Source organism: Oncorhynchus clarkii, unplaced genomic scaffold, assembly GCF_045791955.1.
Source record: "Oncorhynchus clarkii lewisi isolate Uvic-CL-2024 unplaced genomic scaffold, UVic_Ocla_1.0 unplaced_contig_8064_pilon_pilon, whole genome shotgun sequence".
NCBI lineage: Eukaryota > Metazoa > Chordata > Actinopteri > Salmoniformes > Salmonidae > Oncorhynchus > Oncorhynchus clarkii.
In genome coordinates this window covers 30,176-46,263 of record NW_027258416.1, presented here as the reverse complement: position 1 = coordinate 46,263, position 16,088 = coordinate 30,176, and the positions used below count along the sequence as shown (strand labels likewise).

Below are 16,088 nucleotides of genomic sequence, written 5' to 3'. Positions count from 1 at the left end.
TAAGAAATGGTCACAATATTATTAAAAGGTTCCGAAATGTAGCTCGTCATCCATTGAGTGTTTGGTGTAACGGATCAGCTGTTCCAAAACAGGTCCGCTACTGAAATGCAACATTTATTAGCAGTGCCACTGCGCATGAAAAACGTTCTAAGAGAATTGAGTAGGACTGGGCTGCAGCGTGGTAGCCAGTGCTACAAGTATCCTCTCCGTTAGGTGTAACCCATTGCTTCAATTGAGTACATATTAAGCTAATAGTTTACTATATTTCATTTGAGCAAGTAGTACTGCACCTTCCATTATTCTATTGGGTTTCCCATTGACAGTCCCGCCCTCTGATTGACAGCTCTCAGATGAGAACCTTCTGTTCAACCTGCTTGAGAAAGAGAAAATACGTGCGTTTTGAGTCCTCATCAGCATCTGGAAAGAAAGTTTCCATTTTGAGTTTGAAGCTAGAAAAGTGTCTGAAAATGAAGTGTTTATCTATGGTAATTTATCTTCATATTGCTACTAAAGCCGGCTTTTTTCTATAAAATGTATTCCTGGTGTCCTGCTCATTTACCTTATTAGACCCAATGTTTACTCTCACTACTCCTACGAACTAGCGTTGGTGTACTTACCCAGGAGTGAGAAGTGGGTTACATAAGGACCCTCTCAGTAGTGTCTAATTATACATCGGTCGGCTACTCTCTCTCCCGTTATTTACTATTTCAAAGCGCAGTTGTCTTTTATTATTCGTTCCATTATATTCGACAATATCAAAACAGAACCCTCTTGACCAGATGTTGCCGAGAATAATTTGACAAGTCAGCACCAGACGGCGGGGAGAAGAATAAAGACCATGTTGGAGAGCTTTGCGCATTTCTCCATCTCGGGTGCCCGGTCCAGAACGTTATGTGATACGGATTTCTTTGTGACCATGACTTTCATTTGAATTGCTCACGGTTTTGTTTTTAACGAAGTTTAATTGACAATGAAGTACGGAATGGTTGTTATCACGGCTGGCTTTTCAGGTTTACTCAGCTTCAGCCTTCTTGCAGTGGCAATTGGCAGCGACTATTGGTACATCATCGATGTGAACAAGGCGAACCAGTCGGACTTGGAGGACCTGAGTTCGCATTCCGGTCTCTGGAGGATCCGTGAAGGTATGTCCACGTATTTTTTTTTTAAGCACCCCAAATTAAATGCCATAGCCTAGCACACTTTGATATTGCGGTTCAATATTGCGCTGTGTTTTCTGGTAGCTTGTCATATAACTTGAAATACATATGCCACATTTAAACAACGGAGTCTACCTGTTTCACCACCCATGTCAGCCTGCTTCCACGACCCACTGGCCACAGACGTCCGTTCAACGTCTAATTGTAATGTATATTTGGTTGAGTTGTCAACTAACGTGAATTAAACGTGACATCAACCAAAAATGTCCTTTGGGTTAAAAGTTGGATGGTTAAAAATAAGACATTCCCATAAATGAATTACTTTTTGCAAATCCAATCACTTTTCAATGTTTATTCAACCTCATCACATTTTTGTTTTCCTCGCTTTATTTTAGATTACATTTATTTAAATTCAACATCAAAAACTGAATCGAGTTTCACTTTCAAAATGCTACCTCATTCAGAATGGACCCAATGCTGGTCCATAGCCATCTCTGTTGTATGCCAGCTAATCTCTTCCCCACCCGAGACGCGTTTGCATACACAGGACATTGTAATAAACAGGTGCACTTTAGAAGCATTTTTTCCACATCTGTTTTATTGTACTCCTGCTCATTTACATTTTGCATATACATTATTATTAATAATATTATTATGATTGCTATTAATATTATCATTATTATTTTTGTTATTTTTCGTGTTATTATTATTATCACTATTGTTATTATTATTAATCTGATTGTTATTGTTATTATTATTAATAATATTAATTGTATTATTATTATTCACATAGCTCACCTGTATCTTTCCGGCTGTTTTTTCAACTGCATCTCAGTCAGCCTAGAGCATATTTCCTGTTCCAGACAGTGGGTGCGTCCCAAATCACACCCTATTCCCATAAAGCTCTGGTCAAAAGTAGTGCACTACATAGTAAATAAGGTGCTATTTGGGATGCAAACATAGGGGAGTGACACATTACGCAGGGAGCGCCTGCAGTGTCTGTTAGTGTATCAAGTCAAGTGCTACACCACAATACTGCAGTACAGTGTGTCAACAGTATAAATCATTGCTATAGATTTGTTGATTCATGGCCTGTAAAGAGTTCTGTCGGAGAGCTCAGAGGTGAAGCAGCTGTCGATGTTAGGCACACACTTAGTAATAGGATATTAGCAACCATATAGGTGTTACACAGCCATAAGTGTGTTGTGTCATAGGCCTACCTTTTGACTGGTACTTTAACATCGTCATGTATGTCTACCAGTCTGAGCGGTCCAACATATTATGCAATATCTGCCATTTAGCAGAAGCTTTTATCCAAAGCGACGTACAGTCATGCATGCCATTTTACGTATCGTCTACCGGTCTGAAAGGTCAGCACATATCTTCTGTTTGCTCTTTCTACAGGGAAAAATGGCACCTCTTGGCCAATCCAGTCCTTCTTTGTGGATACCTCCAACAAAACTGACATAGAGAAGCACCTTATCAGTGAGTATGTGGCCTCCGACGCCTTCGACATTAAGACTGTATTTGGGTCCCAAAATGGCACCCTATTCCCTACATAGTGTATAACATTTAACCTATGAGCCCTGGTAAAAAGTAGCAGTGGTGGAAAAAGTAACCAAGTGTCATACTTGAGTAAAAGTAAAGATACCTTAATAGAACATAATTCAAGTAAAAGTTAAAGTATGAATTATAAAAAAAATCCTTATTTTAAGCAAACCAGACGGCACCATTTTCTTGTTATTTTCTAATTTTCAGACAATCCAGGGGCACACACCAACACTCAGACATCATTTACATATAGCCAGGGGCACACACCAACACTCAGACATCATTTACATATAGCCAGGGGCACACTCCAACACTCAGACATCATTTACAGATAGCCAGGGGCACACACCAACACTCAGACATCATTTACATATAGCCAGGGGCACACACCAACACTCAGACATCATTTACATATAGCCAGGGGCACACTCCAACACTCAGACATCATTTACATATAGCCAGGGGCACACACCAACACTCAGACATCATTTACATATAGCCAGGGGCACACTCCAACACTTAGACATCATTTACAGCTAGCCAGGGGCACACTCCAACACTTAGACATCATTTACAGCTAGCCAGGGGCACACTCCAACACTCAGACATAATTTACAGATAGCCAGGGGCACACTCCAACACTTAGACATCATTTACAGCTAGCCAGGGGCACACTCCAACACTCAGACATCATTTACAGATAGCCAGGGGCACACTCCAACACTCAGACATAATTTACAGATAGCCAGGGGCACACACCAACACTTAGACATAATTTACATATAGCCAGGGGCACACACCAACACTCAGACATCATTTACATATAGCCAGGGGCACACTCCAACACTTAGACATCATTTACAGATAAAGCATGTGTGTTTAGTGAGTGTGTCAGATCAGAGGCAGTAGGGATGACTCTTGATAAGTGTGGGAATTTGACCATTTTGCTGTCCTGCTAAGTATTCCAAATGTAACAAGTACTTTTGGTTGTCTGGGAAAAAGCATGGAGTAAAAAGTACATTCTTTTCTTTAGGAATGTAGTGGAGCAAAAGTAAAAGTAGTCAAAAATATAAATAGTAAAGTACAGATACCCCCAAAAAACTACTTAAGTAGTAATTAAAGTATTTTTACTTCAGTTCTTTACACCAGTTAGGGCACAGCTGTAGTTAGTTCTAGCTCTGTCACACCCACACAAAACAGCACAGGTTTTTGAGTCTGTACGATGGGCTCAATGTTTACAAAGTGAATCAACATCATTGCACTCCACTTTAACAATACAATATAGACCCCATAAAATGATAAGGTTCATTACTAAGCACGTACAGTTGAAGTTGGAAGTTTACATACACCTTAGCCAAATACATTTAAACTCAGTTTTTCACAATTCCTGACATTTAATCCTAGTACAAATTTTTACATACACTCAATTAGTATTTGATAGCATTGCCTTTAAATGGTTTAACTTGGGTCAAACGTTTCGGGTAGCCTTCCACAAGCTTCCCACAACAAGTCAGGGCTTTGTGATGGCCACTCCAATACCTTGACTTTGTTGTCCTTAAGCCATTTTGCCACAACTTTTGAAGAATGCTTGGTGTCATTGTCCATTTGGAAGACCCATTTGCGACCAAGCTTGAACTTCCTGACTGATGTCTTGAGATGTTGCATCAATATATCCACATAATTTTCCTCCTCATGATGCCATCTGTTTTGTGAAGTGCACCACTCCCTCCTGCAGCAAAGCAACCCCAAAACATGATGCTGCCACCCCCGTGCTTCACGGTTGGGATGGTGTTCTTTGGCTTGCAAGCATCCCCCTTTTTCCTCCAAACATAACGATGATCATTATGGCCAAACAGTTCTATTATTGTTTCATCAGACCAGAGGACAGTTCTCCAAAAAGTACGATCTTTGTCCCCATGAGCAATTGCAAACCGTAGTCTGGCTTTTTCATGGAGGTCTTGGAGCCGTGGCTTCTTCTTTGCTGAGTGGCCTTTCAGGTTATGTCGATATAGGACTTGTTTTTACTGTGGATATAAATACTTTTGTACCTGCTTCCTCCAGCATCTTCACAAGGTCCTTTGCTGTTGTTCTGGGATTGATTTGCACTTTTCGCACAAAAGTACGTTCATCTCTAGGAGACAGAACGCGCCTCCTTCCTGAGCGGTATCACGGCTGCGTGGTTGCATGGTGTTTATACTTGTGTATTATTGTTTGTACAGATTAAGCATGCTGTCATGTGCCTTTTACTGAGGAGTGGCCTTCGTCTGGCCACTCTACCATAAAGGCCTGATTGGTGGAGTGCTGCAGAGATGGTTGTGCTGCAGAAATGGTTGTCCTTCTGGGAGGTTCTCCTATCTCCACAGAGGAACTCTGGAGTTCTGTCAGAGCGACCATCGGGTTCTTGGCCACCTTCTTGACCAAGGCCCCTCTCCCCGGATTGCTCAGTTTGGCCAGGTTTCCAGCTCTAGAAAGAGTTTTGGTGGTTCCAAACTTCTTTCATTTAAGAATGATGGAGGCCACTGTGTTCTTGTGGACCTTCAATGCTGCAGAAATGTTTAGGTACCCTTCCCCAGATCTGTGCCTCGACACAATCCTGTCTCGGAGCTCTACAGACAATACCTTCGACCGCATGGCTTGGTTTTTGCTCTGACATGGACTGTCAACTGTGGGACCTTATATAGACTTGTGTGTGCGTTTCCAAATCCTGTCCAATCAATTTAATTTAACACAGGTGGACTCCAATCAAGTTGTAGAAACATCTCTAGGATGATCAATGGAAACAGAGTGCACCTGAGCTCAATTTTGAGTCTCATAGCAAAGGGTCTGAATACTTATGTAAATAATACATTTGCAAACATTTCTGAAAACCTGTTTTCTCTTTGTCATTATGGGGTATTATGTATTATTGTGTATTATGTAGATTGATGATGGGAAACAAATAATTTAATCCATTTTAAAATAAGACTGTAACGTAACAAAATGTGGAAAAAGTCAAGCGGTCTGAATGCCCCCCACACACCCTCAACCACACAGTGATGTTTCTAGGCATAAGCGACATAAGTGACAACTAGGGGGCCCACAACCCGATTTAGTAAGTCAGCCTGGGTCTCAACATATTGTTGAGAGTTAGAATAGTATAACCATTTTGAAGTTTGTTAGTGCATCTGCAGTTTTCCTCTTGGTATGTCAATCATTGACAGTCACTTAATTAGCCCATGCGAAATAACATTTCTCTATGCAAAATGTGTAGAATTGCAAGACATTAACTTCAAAGCTGCAAATCATTCTCTCGGCCACCAAGAGGCCAAGAGGCATTACCTTTTTTTGCCCGTGAGGTGGGGGGGCATTACCGTGAGGTGGGGGGGCATTACCGTGAGGTGGGGGGGGCTTTACCGTGAAGTGGGGGGCATTACCTTGAGGTGGGGGGGGGCATTACCGTGAGGTGGGGAGGCATTACCGTGAGGTGGTGGGCATTACCTTGAGGTGGGGGGGGAATTACCGTGAGGTGGGGGGGCATTACCGTGAAGTGGGGGGCATTACCGTGAAGTGGGGGGCATTACCTTGAGGTGGGGGGGCATTACCGTGAGGTGGGGAGGCATTACCGTGAGGTGGTGGGTCCCCCCAACCAAATATCGCTTATGGTCCCCGAAACGCTAGAAACGGACCTGCTCACACACACACACACCATGCAGAAATGTTTTTGTGAGAGGACAATGTACAGTGTATTTCTCCAGCTCACAGTAACCCTGCTTTGCATTCTGGGTCTCCCTGCAGACTCCCACAAGGTCATAGTCACCCTGCTGCCTCTCAGTCTGTTGCTGGTGGTGTTGGGAGGGATCTGTGGTCTGGTCAGCTCTCTGGCCAGGAATCCCAGCCTGCTGGCCGGCTCCGCATCCTACTTCCTCTTCTGCAGTAAGTGACTTTCTGGAGCATCCCCTGGTGTTCAGGCCTGGGTTGTGTTCATTAGGCACTAATTGGAGGAGAATGGACTGAAACGGGGACTACATGGACTTGTCCAATGAGAAACACTCTTATTTTTTTTTTTTTTTATAGATTTTTAAAAATTCTGTTGTGTGCCCTAATGAACACAACCCTGGTTTTCAGACAAGGGTTAAAATAGTATTTGTGTTTGCTTGAGCTTTCCCAGCACAATGGGATACAATAGAATAGTCCAAAAGTGCAAACTCTGCCCACCTGGCACTCAAGGTGAACCTTTTGAAAGAAAACAATATGAACCCATGTTTTCATGTTGTTCTGGAGCTTGTGGCAGTGAAATGGTTATTTTAGATTGATTCTATGTTGTACTGATATGAATGTCTTGTTCAACTGCTTTAGGCTGAAATTGTACAGTGCAAGATGCTGAAAGGTTAAAGACCAGTGGGCATTTTCTAGCTGTCAGTGTGTGTGGATGTGTGGGAGGATTTGAGTACACACATTCTCATACTGTTGTCTTTATTCAATTGAAGGTTGCTTTCAGCTTTAAAATCAACTCAGTTTTCTCTCTGAAACAGGCTTAAATAACCTCATTCAAGGATTTTTAGAGATGACAGCAAATATGTCTTGAAAGGTTGAGATATTGTACTGAATACTTTCTGTCAGGGCCGGTTTAATGCAGGGGCTTCTCGGGGCTGAATGCAGGGGCTTCTCGGGGATGAATGCAGGGGCTTCTCGGGGATGAAGCCCCTGAGCCCAAGCCCATGGAGACAGCCACAGGAGTGTAAAATACACCAGAGAGCATCATTTAGCCACAGAAGATGAATAGCCCCCCCCCAAAAAAACAACAACAACAACTGTGGATTAAAGAGCGACTGCCTTTTAAAAGGCAACTAATCCTTTTGAGGCATCAATATGAGTCAGAAACAATTATTCAGGTGTCATAATTGACTACAAAGTGTAAATAGAATAGTTTTGGTCGTAAAGTCAGTTTTGACTACAACAGAGTTTGTAACATCTGTGCATCACACTGGGTAAATGAAGGTTGGGTCTTGATTTGACAATGTCCATTTGCCCATTAACATGGGGTGAACAGCTGTGGAGATTGCTCTCTATCCAAGAGCATTGACAGTGAGACAGACCTGCCCAGAAGCTCCGACTTTTTACACAAGATATCACGTTGTGCATTTTATTACTTGAGAAATACTGCACCAAATACCTTAGTTAGATGTAAAATTGGGCAACTACAACATCCTTGGCCAAAACGTCAACGTTTATTACAGATTTCTTGAGTTCTTTTAGATTCATTCTTGGGACTTTGAGGGAGGGAAATAGGCTTCCACGTCTACAGTGTCTCATGGGGAGCAAACATCAATAACCAAATGTGAAATCGGCCAGAAAACTGAAATCTTGTTTATCGAATGAGCAACAAAAATAACATGTACCAATCTGAGTGTTCAGTGGCTCTTTAAGTTTTATCACAAACACATACAGGTAACTGCTAAAATAAAGGAAACACCAAGATAAAGTGTCTTAATAGGGTGTTGGGCCACCACATGCTCCCAAAAGAGTTTCAATGCGCCTTGGCACAGATTCTACAAGTGGACCTAAACCAGCACCCCAGGGGCACTGCAGCAAGACACTGGACCCTTAACCTGCCCCAGGGGCACTGCAGCAAGACACTGGACCCTTAACCTGCCCCAGGGGCACTGCAGCAAGACACTGGACCCCTAACCTGCCCCAGGGGTACTGCAACAAGACACTGGACCCCTAACCTGCCCCAGGGGTACTGCAACAAGACACTGGACCCTTAACCTGCCCCAGGGGCACTGCAGCAAGACACTGGACCCCTAAACTGCCCCAGGGGCACTGCAGCAAGACACTGGACCCCTAACCTGCCCCAGGGGTACTGCAACAAGACACTGGACCCTTAACCTGCCCCAGGGGCACTGCAGCAAGACACTGGACCCTTAACCTGCCCCAGGGGCACTGCAGCAAGACACTGAACCCCTAACCTGCCCCAGGGACACTGCTCTGCAGCTGACCCTTTGCTGCTTCCAGCTTCTAGGATAGGGCTTTTCAACTACGTCCCGGAGGTCCAAAACACTTCTGGTTCTTTGTTTTCACCTGGTAGTTATTAATTGCACTCACCTGGTTTCCCAGGTCTGAACCAGTACCTGATTAACAGGAGATGAAAAACAGGAGTATTTTGTCCCTCCAGGACCGACATTGAACAGTCCTGCTCTAGGGGAATAAAACAGCCTTGAACAGCCCTGCTCTAGGGGAATAAAACAGTCTTGAACAGCCCTGCTCTAGGGGAATAAAACAGTCTTGAACAGCCCTGCTCTAGGGGAATAAAACAGCCTTGAACAGCCCTGCTCTAGGGGAATAAAACAGCGATGAACAGCCCTGCTCTAGGGGAATAAAACAGCGATGAACAGCCCTGCTCTAGGGGAATAAAAAGCCTTGAACTGCCCTGCTCTAGGGGAATAAAACAGCCTTGAACAGCCCTGCTCTAGGGGAATAAAACAGCCTTGGACAGCCCTGCTCTAGGGGAATAAAACAGCCTTGAACAGCCCTGCTCTAGGGGAATAAAACAGCCTTGAACAGCCCTGCTCTAGGGGAATAAAAAAGCCTTGAACAGCCCTGCTCTAGGGGAATAAAACAGCCTTGAACAGCCCTGCTCTAGGGGAATAAAACAGCCTTGAACAGCCCTGCTCTAGGGGAATAAAACAGCCTTGAACAGCCCTGCTCTAGGGGAATAAAAAAGCCTTGAACAGCCCTGCTCTAGGGGAATAAAACCGCCTTGAACAGCCCTGCTCTAGGGGAATAAAACAGCCTTGAACAGCCCTGCTCTAGGGGAATAAAACAGCCTTGAACAGCCCTGCTCTAGGGGAATAAAAAAAGCCTTGAACAGCCCTGCTCTTGTCGTGAGTAACAGCCTTTCTGGAAATATAGATGCCTTTGCTGGGAAGGGATGAGTTCCTGTCTAGCCTCCGAAAAAGAGCGTAGGTTCACAATCTCACACAAAGAAGACATCTTTCATTCATCAGGTTTTTTTCTTTCTTGCAGCAGCAGAATAAACATTATGAGAGTGTCAGGTCTCGTCATGTCTAACCCTTACATTTTTATCCCTCCCAAAAAAACAGCTCTTGGTCTACCTAATGGAGATAGGAACACCTTACGTGATGCCCACTTGACAAGAAAAAAGCTTTCCTTGTGAATAGCTTCTGATGACAGCACTCAGCACCTCCAGACAGAATCAAATATGAGATCTAATCCAGCTGAGACTGAGTGAAGTGCTGTGATGAATAAGCAAAATACACACACATTTCAAATTGGCCCCACAGTGAAATAAAATAAAACCATGACTGTTTTTGCAACACTTTCTGTGAGGCACACTTACTGTATATAAAACATTATACGTAAGCTAGTATATTATTTAGTTTATACTTCTTTACCTCAAAAATATAATGTTTTTGTTGGGGAAAGAAGGAGCCATGTTATTTATGTTCCTCTTCCCAATGCAGGTTTGATTCATCCAAGAATGCACATAAAGATAGTATTATGTCATTTCTATATTATTATAGTAGTAGTTTTATTACATTACATGTAACTTACCTATAGAGTACTTGACTTTGTAACTACTCCCCCAATACCAGTTCTACCTACTTGGGTGATGCCCTGGCAGCTGTTGGCCCAGAAAGCCCACCACTCATCAGTAGTCCAGAGTAGGATGGTACAGTCCTACGCCAAGCCTCTGCCACACACCTACCACACACCTCTGTCATCACCACACACGTCTGTCATCACCGCACACCTCTGTCATCACCACACACCTCTGTCATCACCACACACCTCTGCCATCACCATCACCGCACACCTCTGTCATCACCACACACCTCTGTCATCACCGCACACCTCTGTCATCACCGCACACCTCTGTCATCACCGCACACCTCTGTCATCACCGCACACCTCTGTCATCACCACACACCTCTGCCATCACCACACACCTCTGTCATCACCACACACCTCTGTCATCACCACACACCTCTGCCATTCACCTCACACCTCTGTCATCACCACACACTTCTGTCATCACCACACACCCCTGTCATCACCGCACACCTCTGTCATCACCACACACCTCTGTCATCACCACACACCTCTGTCATCACCGCACACCTCTGTCATCACCACACACCTCTGTCATCACCACACACCTCTGTCATCACCGTCATCACCGCACACCTCTGTCATCACCGCACACCTCTGTCATCACCGCACACCTCTGTCATCACCGCACACCTCTGTCATCACCTCACACCTCTGTCATCACCACACACCTCTGTCATCACCACACACCTCTGTCATCACCGCACACCTCTGTCATCACCGCACACCTCTGTCATCACCGCACACCTCTGTCATCACCTCACACCTCTGTCATCACCACACACCTCTGTCATCACCTCACACCTCTGTCATCACCGCACACCTCTGTCATCACCTCACACCTCTGTCATCACCACACACCTCTGTCATCACCACACACCTCTGTCATCACCGCACACCCCTGTCATCACCGCACACCTCTGTCATCACCACACACCTCTGTCATCACCTCACACCTCTGTCATCACCTCACACCTCTGTCATCACCTCACACCTCTGTCATCACCACACACCTCTGTCATCACCACACACACCTCTGTCATCACCACACCTCTGTCATCACCACACACCTCTGTCATCACCACACACCTCTGTCATCACCACACACACCTCTGTCATCACCACACACCTCTGTCATCACCACACACCTCTGTCATCACCACACATCTCTGTCATCACCACACATCTCTGTGATCACCGCACACCTCTGTCATCACCGCACACCTCTGTCATCACCGCACACCTCTGTCATCACCACACACCTCTGTCATCACCACACACCTCTGTCATCACCACACACCTCTGTCATCACCACATACCTCTGCCATCACCACACACCTCTGTCATCACCACACACCTCTGTCATCACCACACACCTCTGTCATCACCACACACCTCTGTCATCTCCACTGTCTCCGCTTTTTGACTTCTCAACTCAACACCTGGAATTTCAAACTCAAAACAACTAAAAAACTGACTGCCAGCTTTGCAGTCTTTAAACGCCATTGTGGGTTAAGATAATTAAGATCAACGTTATACTAATTATTAAAACAATATGTTTATACTGTATATATAATACATACATATATTTACACATTTACAGAGAGAGAGAGAGAGAACAGCCTAGACTTCTAGATATTAAGATGAGAGTTAATTTGCAATTGCCAACTTGTTATGAGAAACACTCACATAGAGCAGCCAACTGTGGCAGCTGCCAAGAACAGATGAATCTTACTGAAAAAAACATGCCTTTCCTCCCACTGACACTACAACAGATCATTCTCTTTCTGAATCCACATTCTGATCAAATCTTATTGTGTTACACAGCTGATTCCCTGTGCTATTACTTAGTCTGGGCCTGTTTGAACTAGGACTTCAGAGTTCTACTGGGCTTTTGGAATTACTTAGTCTGGGCCTGTTTGAACTAGGCCTTCAGAGTTCTACTGGGCTACGGTATTACTTAGTCTGGGCCTGTTTGAACTAGGCCTTCAGAGTTCTACTGGGCTACGGTATTACTTAGTCTGGGCCTGTTTGAACTAGGCCTTCAGAGTTCTACTGGGCTATGGTATTACTTAGTCTGGGCCTGTTTGAACTAGGCCTTCAGAGTTCTACTGGGCTATGGTATTACTTAGTCTGGGCCTGTTTGAACAGGCCTTCAGAGTTCTACTGGGCTATGGTGTTACTTAGTCTGGGCCTGTTTGAATAGGCCTTCAGAGTTCTACTGGGCTATGGTATTACTTAGTCTGGGCCTGTTTGAATAGGCCTTCAGAGTTCTACTGGGCTATGGTATTACTTAGTCTGGGCCTGTTTGAACTAGACCTTCCGAGTGCTACTTATATTTCACTCTGGTCTTCAGGCAGCAGGCTGGTTTGAATGAATGTTGTGATGAAAACACAAAGCACTATATTTTCCAGTTTTTTTCTCCTACCTGTCCAATATTACAGACATTACAGAGATCCATCTGTTCCGTCTTTGTACTGGATGTGCACACCTTCTACTTGAGACAAAGATAGACTCACTCAAACAAAACACACACACACACAAACTCACACAGACACACACCTCATACACACACAGACTCCTGTACTCACACACATGCATATGCCCATACTCACAAACACACGCACATACACGCACACTCACATACACACACACTCACAGACACACACACTCACAGACACACACACTCACAGACACACACACACACACAGACAAGGCTGCTGTCCCATGTACTGCTACACGGTTGATTAATATACTGGATTCTCAACAGAGCTCACTGTAATATATCTGTTGCTGTAGATATCATTATTCATTTATATTTTTGGTGTATATACTCATAGATTACGTTTGGATTAACGATAGTGTTATTTGGGTTGTTAACTAGATTAGTCCTAACATTCATGATTTAACTAGTTTAGTCCTAACATTCATGATTTAACTAGTTTAGTCCTAACATTCATGATTTAACTAGTTTAGTCCTAACATTCATGATTTAACTTGTTTAGTCCTAACATTCATGATTTAACTAGTTTAGTCCTAACATTCATGATTTAACTAGTTTAGTCCTAACATTCATGATTTAACTTGTTTAGTCCTAACATTCATGATTTAACTAGTTTAGTCCTAACATTCATAATTTAACTAGTTTAGTCCTAACATTCATGATTTAACTTGTTTAGTCCTAACATTCATGATTTAACTAGTTTAGTCCTAACATTCATGATTTAACTAGTTTAGTCCTAACATTCATCATTTAACTAGTTTAGTCCTAACATTCATGATTTAACTAGTTTAGTCCTGACATTCATCATTTAACTAGTTTAGTCCTAACATTCATGATTTAACTAGATTATTCCTAACATTCATGATTTAACTAGTTTAGTCCTAACATTCATGATATAACTAGTTTAGTTTTAACATTCGTGATTTAACTAGTTTAGTCCTAACATTCATGATATAACTAGTTTAGTCCTAACATTCATGATTTAACTAGTTTAGTCCTAACATTCATGATTTAACTAGTTTAGTCCTAACATTCATGATATAACTAGTTTAGTTTTAACATTCATGATTTAACTAGTTTAGTCCTAACATTCATGATTTAACTAGTTTAGTCCTAACATTCATGATATAACTAGTTTAGTCCTAACATTCATGATTTAACTAGATTAGTCCTAACATTCATGATTTAACTAGTTTAGTCCTAACATTCATGATATAACTAGTTTAGTTTTAACATTCATGATTTAACTAGTTTAGTCCTAACATTCATGATTTAACTAGTTTAGTCCTAACATTCATGATTTAACTAGTTTAGTCCTAACATTCATGATTTAACTAGATTAGTCCTAACATTCATGATTTAACTAGATTAGTCCTAACATTAATGATTTAACTAGTTTAGTCCTAACATTCATGATTTAACTAGTTTAGTCCTAACATTCATGATTTAACTAGTTTAGTCCTAACATTCATCATTTAACTAGATTAGTCCTAACATTAATGATTTAACTAGATTAGTCCTAACATTCATGATATAACTAGTTTAGTTTTAACATTCGTGATTTAACTAGTTTAGTCCTAACATTCATGATATAACTAGTTTAGTCCTAACATTCATGATTTAACTAGTTTAGTCCTAACATTCATGATTTAACTAGTTTAGTCCTAACATTCATGATATAACTAGTTTAGTTTTAACATTCATGATTTAACTAGTTTAGTCCTAACATTCATGATTTAACTAGTTTAGTCCTAACATTCATGATATAACTAGTTTAGTCCTAACATTCATGATTTAACTAGATTAGTCCTAACATTCATGATTTAACTAGTTTAGTCCTAACATTCATGATATAACTAGTTTAGTTTTAACATTCATGATTTAACTAGTTTAGTCCTAACATTCATGATTTAACTAGTTTAGTCCTAACATTCATGATTTAACTAGTTTAGTCCTAACATTCATGATTTAACTAGATTAGTCCTAACATTCATGATTTAACTAGATTAGTCCTAACATTAATGATTTAACTAGTTTAGTCCTAACATTCATGATTTAACTAGTTTAGTCCTAACATTCATGATTTAACTAGTTTAGTCCTAACATTCATCATTTAACTAGATTAGTCCTAACATTAATGATTTAACTAGATTAGTCCTAACATTCATGATTTAACTAGTTTAATCCTAACATTCATCATTTCTTGTTCCCAGTGTTTTATTATTATTTGTGTACTTGTTTTTTTTGTTCCTCTGTTAGGAGCCAGTAACACAAGGATTTCATTACAACCACTATAACATCTGATAAAGTGTGTACTACACCAACTGATTTGATCCTAGAATATAACATTACATAGGCCTACATTGGTGTCACAAACATAACGATGCTGACTGTTGTCAATCCAAAATCCAATGCATGACACCATACCTTGCCAAGGCATGTTTTTTTGTCCTGCTTAATTCAATGGTATCAACAAGCTAAATTAGAAGGGCTTATTCTATCTACAGGATCCATATTCGAACTACTGAGATAGTTTGAACTACTGACAGTTTGAACTACTGAGATAGTTTGAACTACTGACAGTTTGAACTACTGACATAGTTTGAACTACTGACAGTTTGAACTACTGACATAGTTTGAACTACTGACATAGTTTGAACTACTGACATAGTTTGAACTACTGACATAGTTTGAACTACTGACATAGTTTGAACTACTGAGATAGTTTGAACTACTGAGATAGTTTGAACTACTGACATAGTTTGAACTACTGACATAGTTTGAACTACTGACAGTTTGAACTACTGACATAGTTTGAACTACTGACATAGTTTGAACTACTGATAGTTTGAACTACTGACATAGTTTGAACTACTGACATAGTTTGAACTACTGATAGTTTGAACTACTGACATAGTTTGAACTACTGACATAGTTTGAACTACTGAGATAGTTTGAACTACTGACAGTTTGAACTACTGACATAGTTTGAACTACTGACAGTTTGAACTACTGACATAGTTTGAACTACTGACATAGTTTGAACTACTGACAGTTTGAACTACTGACATAGTTTGAACTACTGACATAGTTTGAACTACTGACATAGTTTGAACTACTGAGATAGTTTGAACTACTGACATAGTTTGAACTACTGACATAGTTTGAACTACTGACATAGTTTGAACTACTGACATAGTTTGAACTACTGACATAGTTTGAACTACTGAGATAGTTTGAACTACTGAGATAGTTTGGGCTAGCAG

General features: G+C 41.5%; 1 protein-coding gene across 1 annotated transcript in view; it reads left to right on the top strand.

Annotated features, from left to right (window-relative positions):
* The first annotated feature begins 970 nt into the window (after nucleotides 1–970).
* LOC139396900 (transmembrane protein 235-like) overlaps nucleotides 971–16,088 on the top strand; it is a 30,193-nt gene continuing 15,075 nt past the window's right edge. The window contains exons 1-3 of the mRNA XM_071143829.1: nucleotides 971–1,142; nucleotides 2,562–2,642; nucleotides 6,483–6,620. Of these exons, the coding sequence (XP_070999930.1) occupies nucleotides 971–1,142; nucleotides 2,562–2,642; nucleotides 6,483–6,620 (391 nt within the window). The remainder of the gene's footprint in view (nucleotides 1,143–2,561; nucleotides 2,643–6,482; nucleotides 6,621–16,088) is intronic.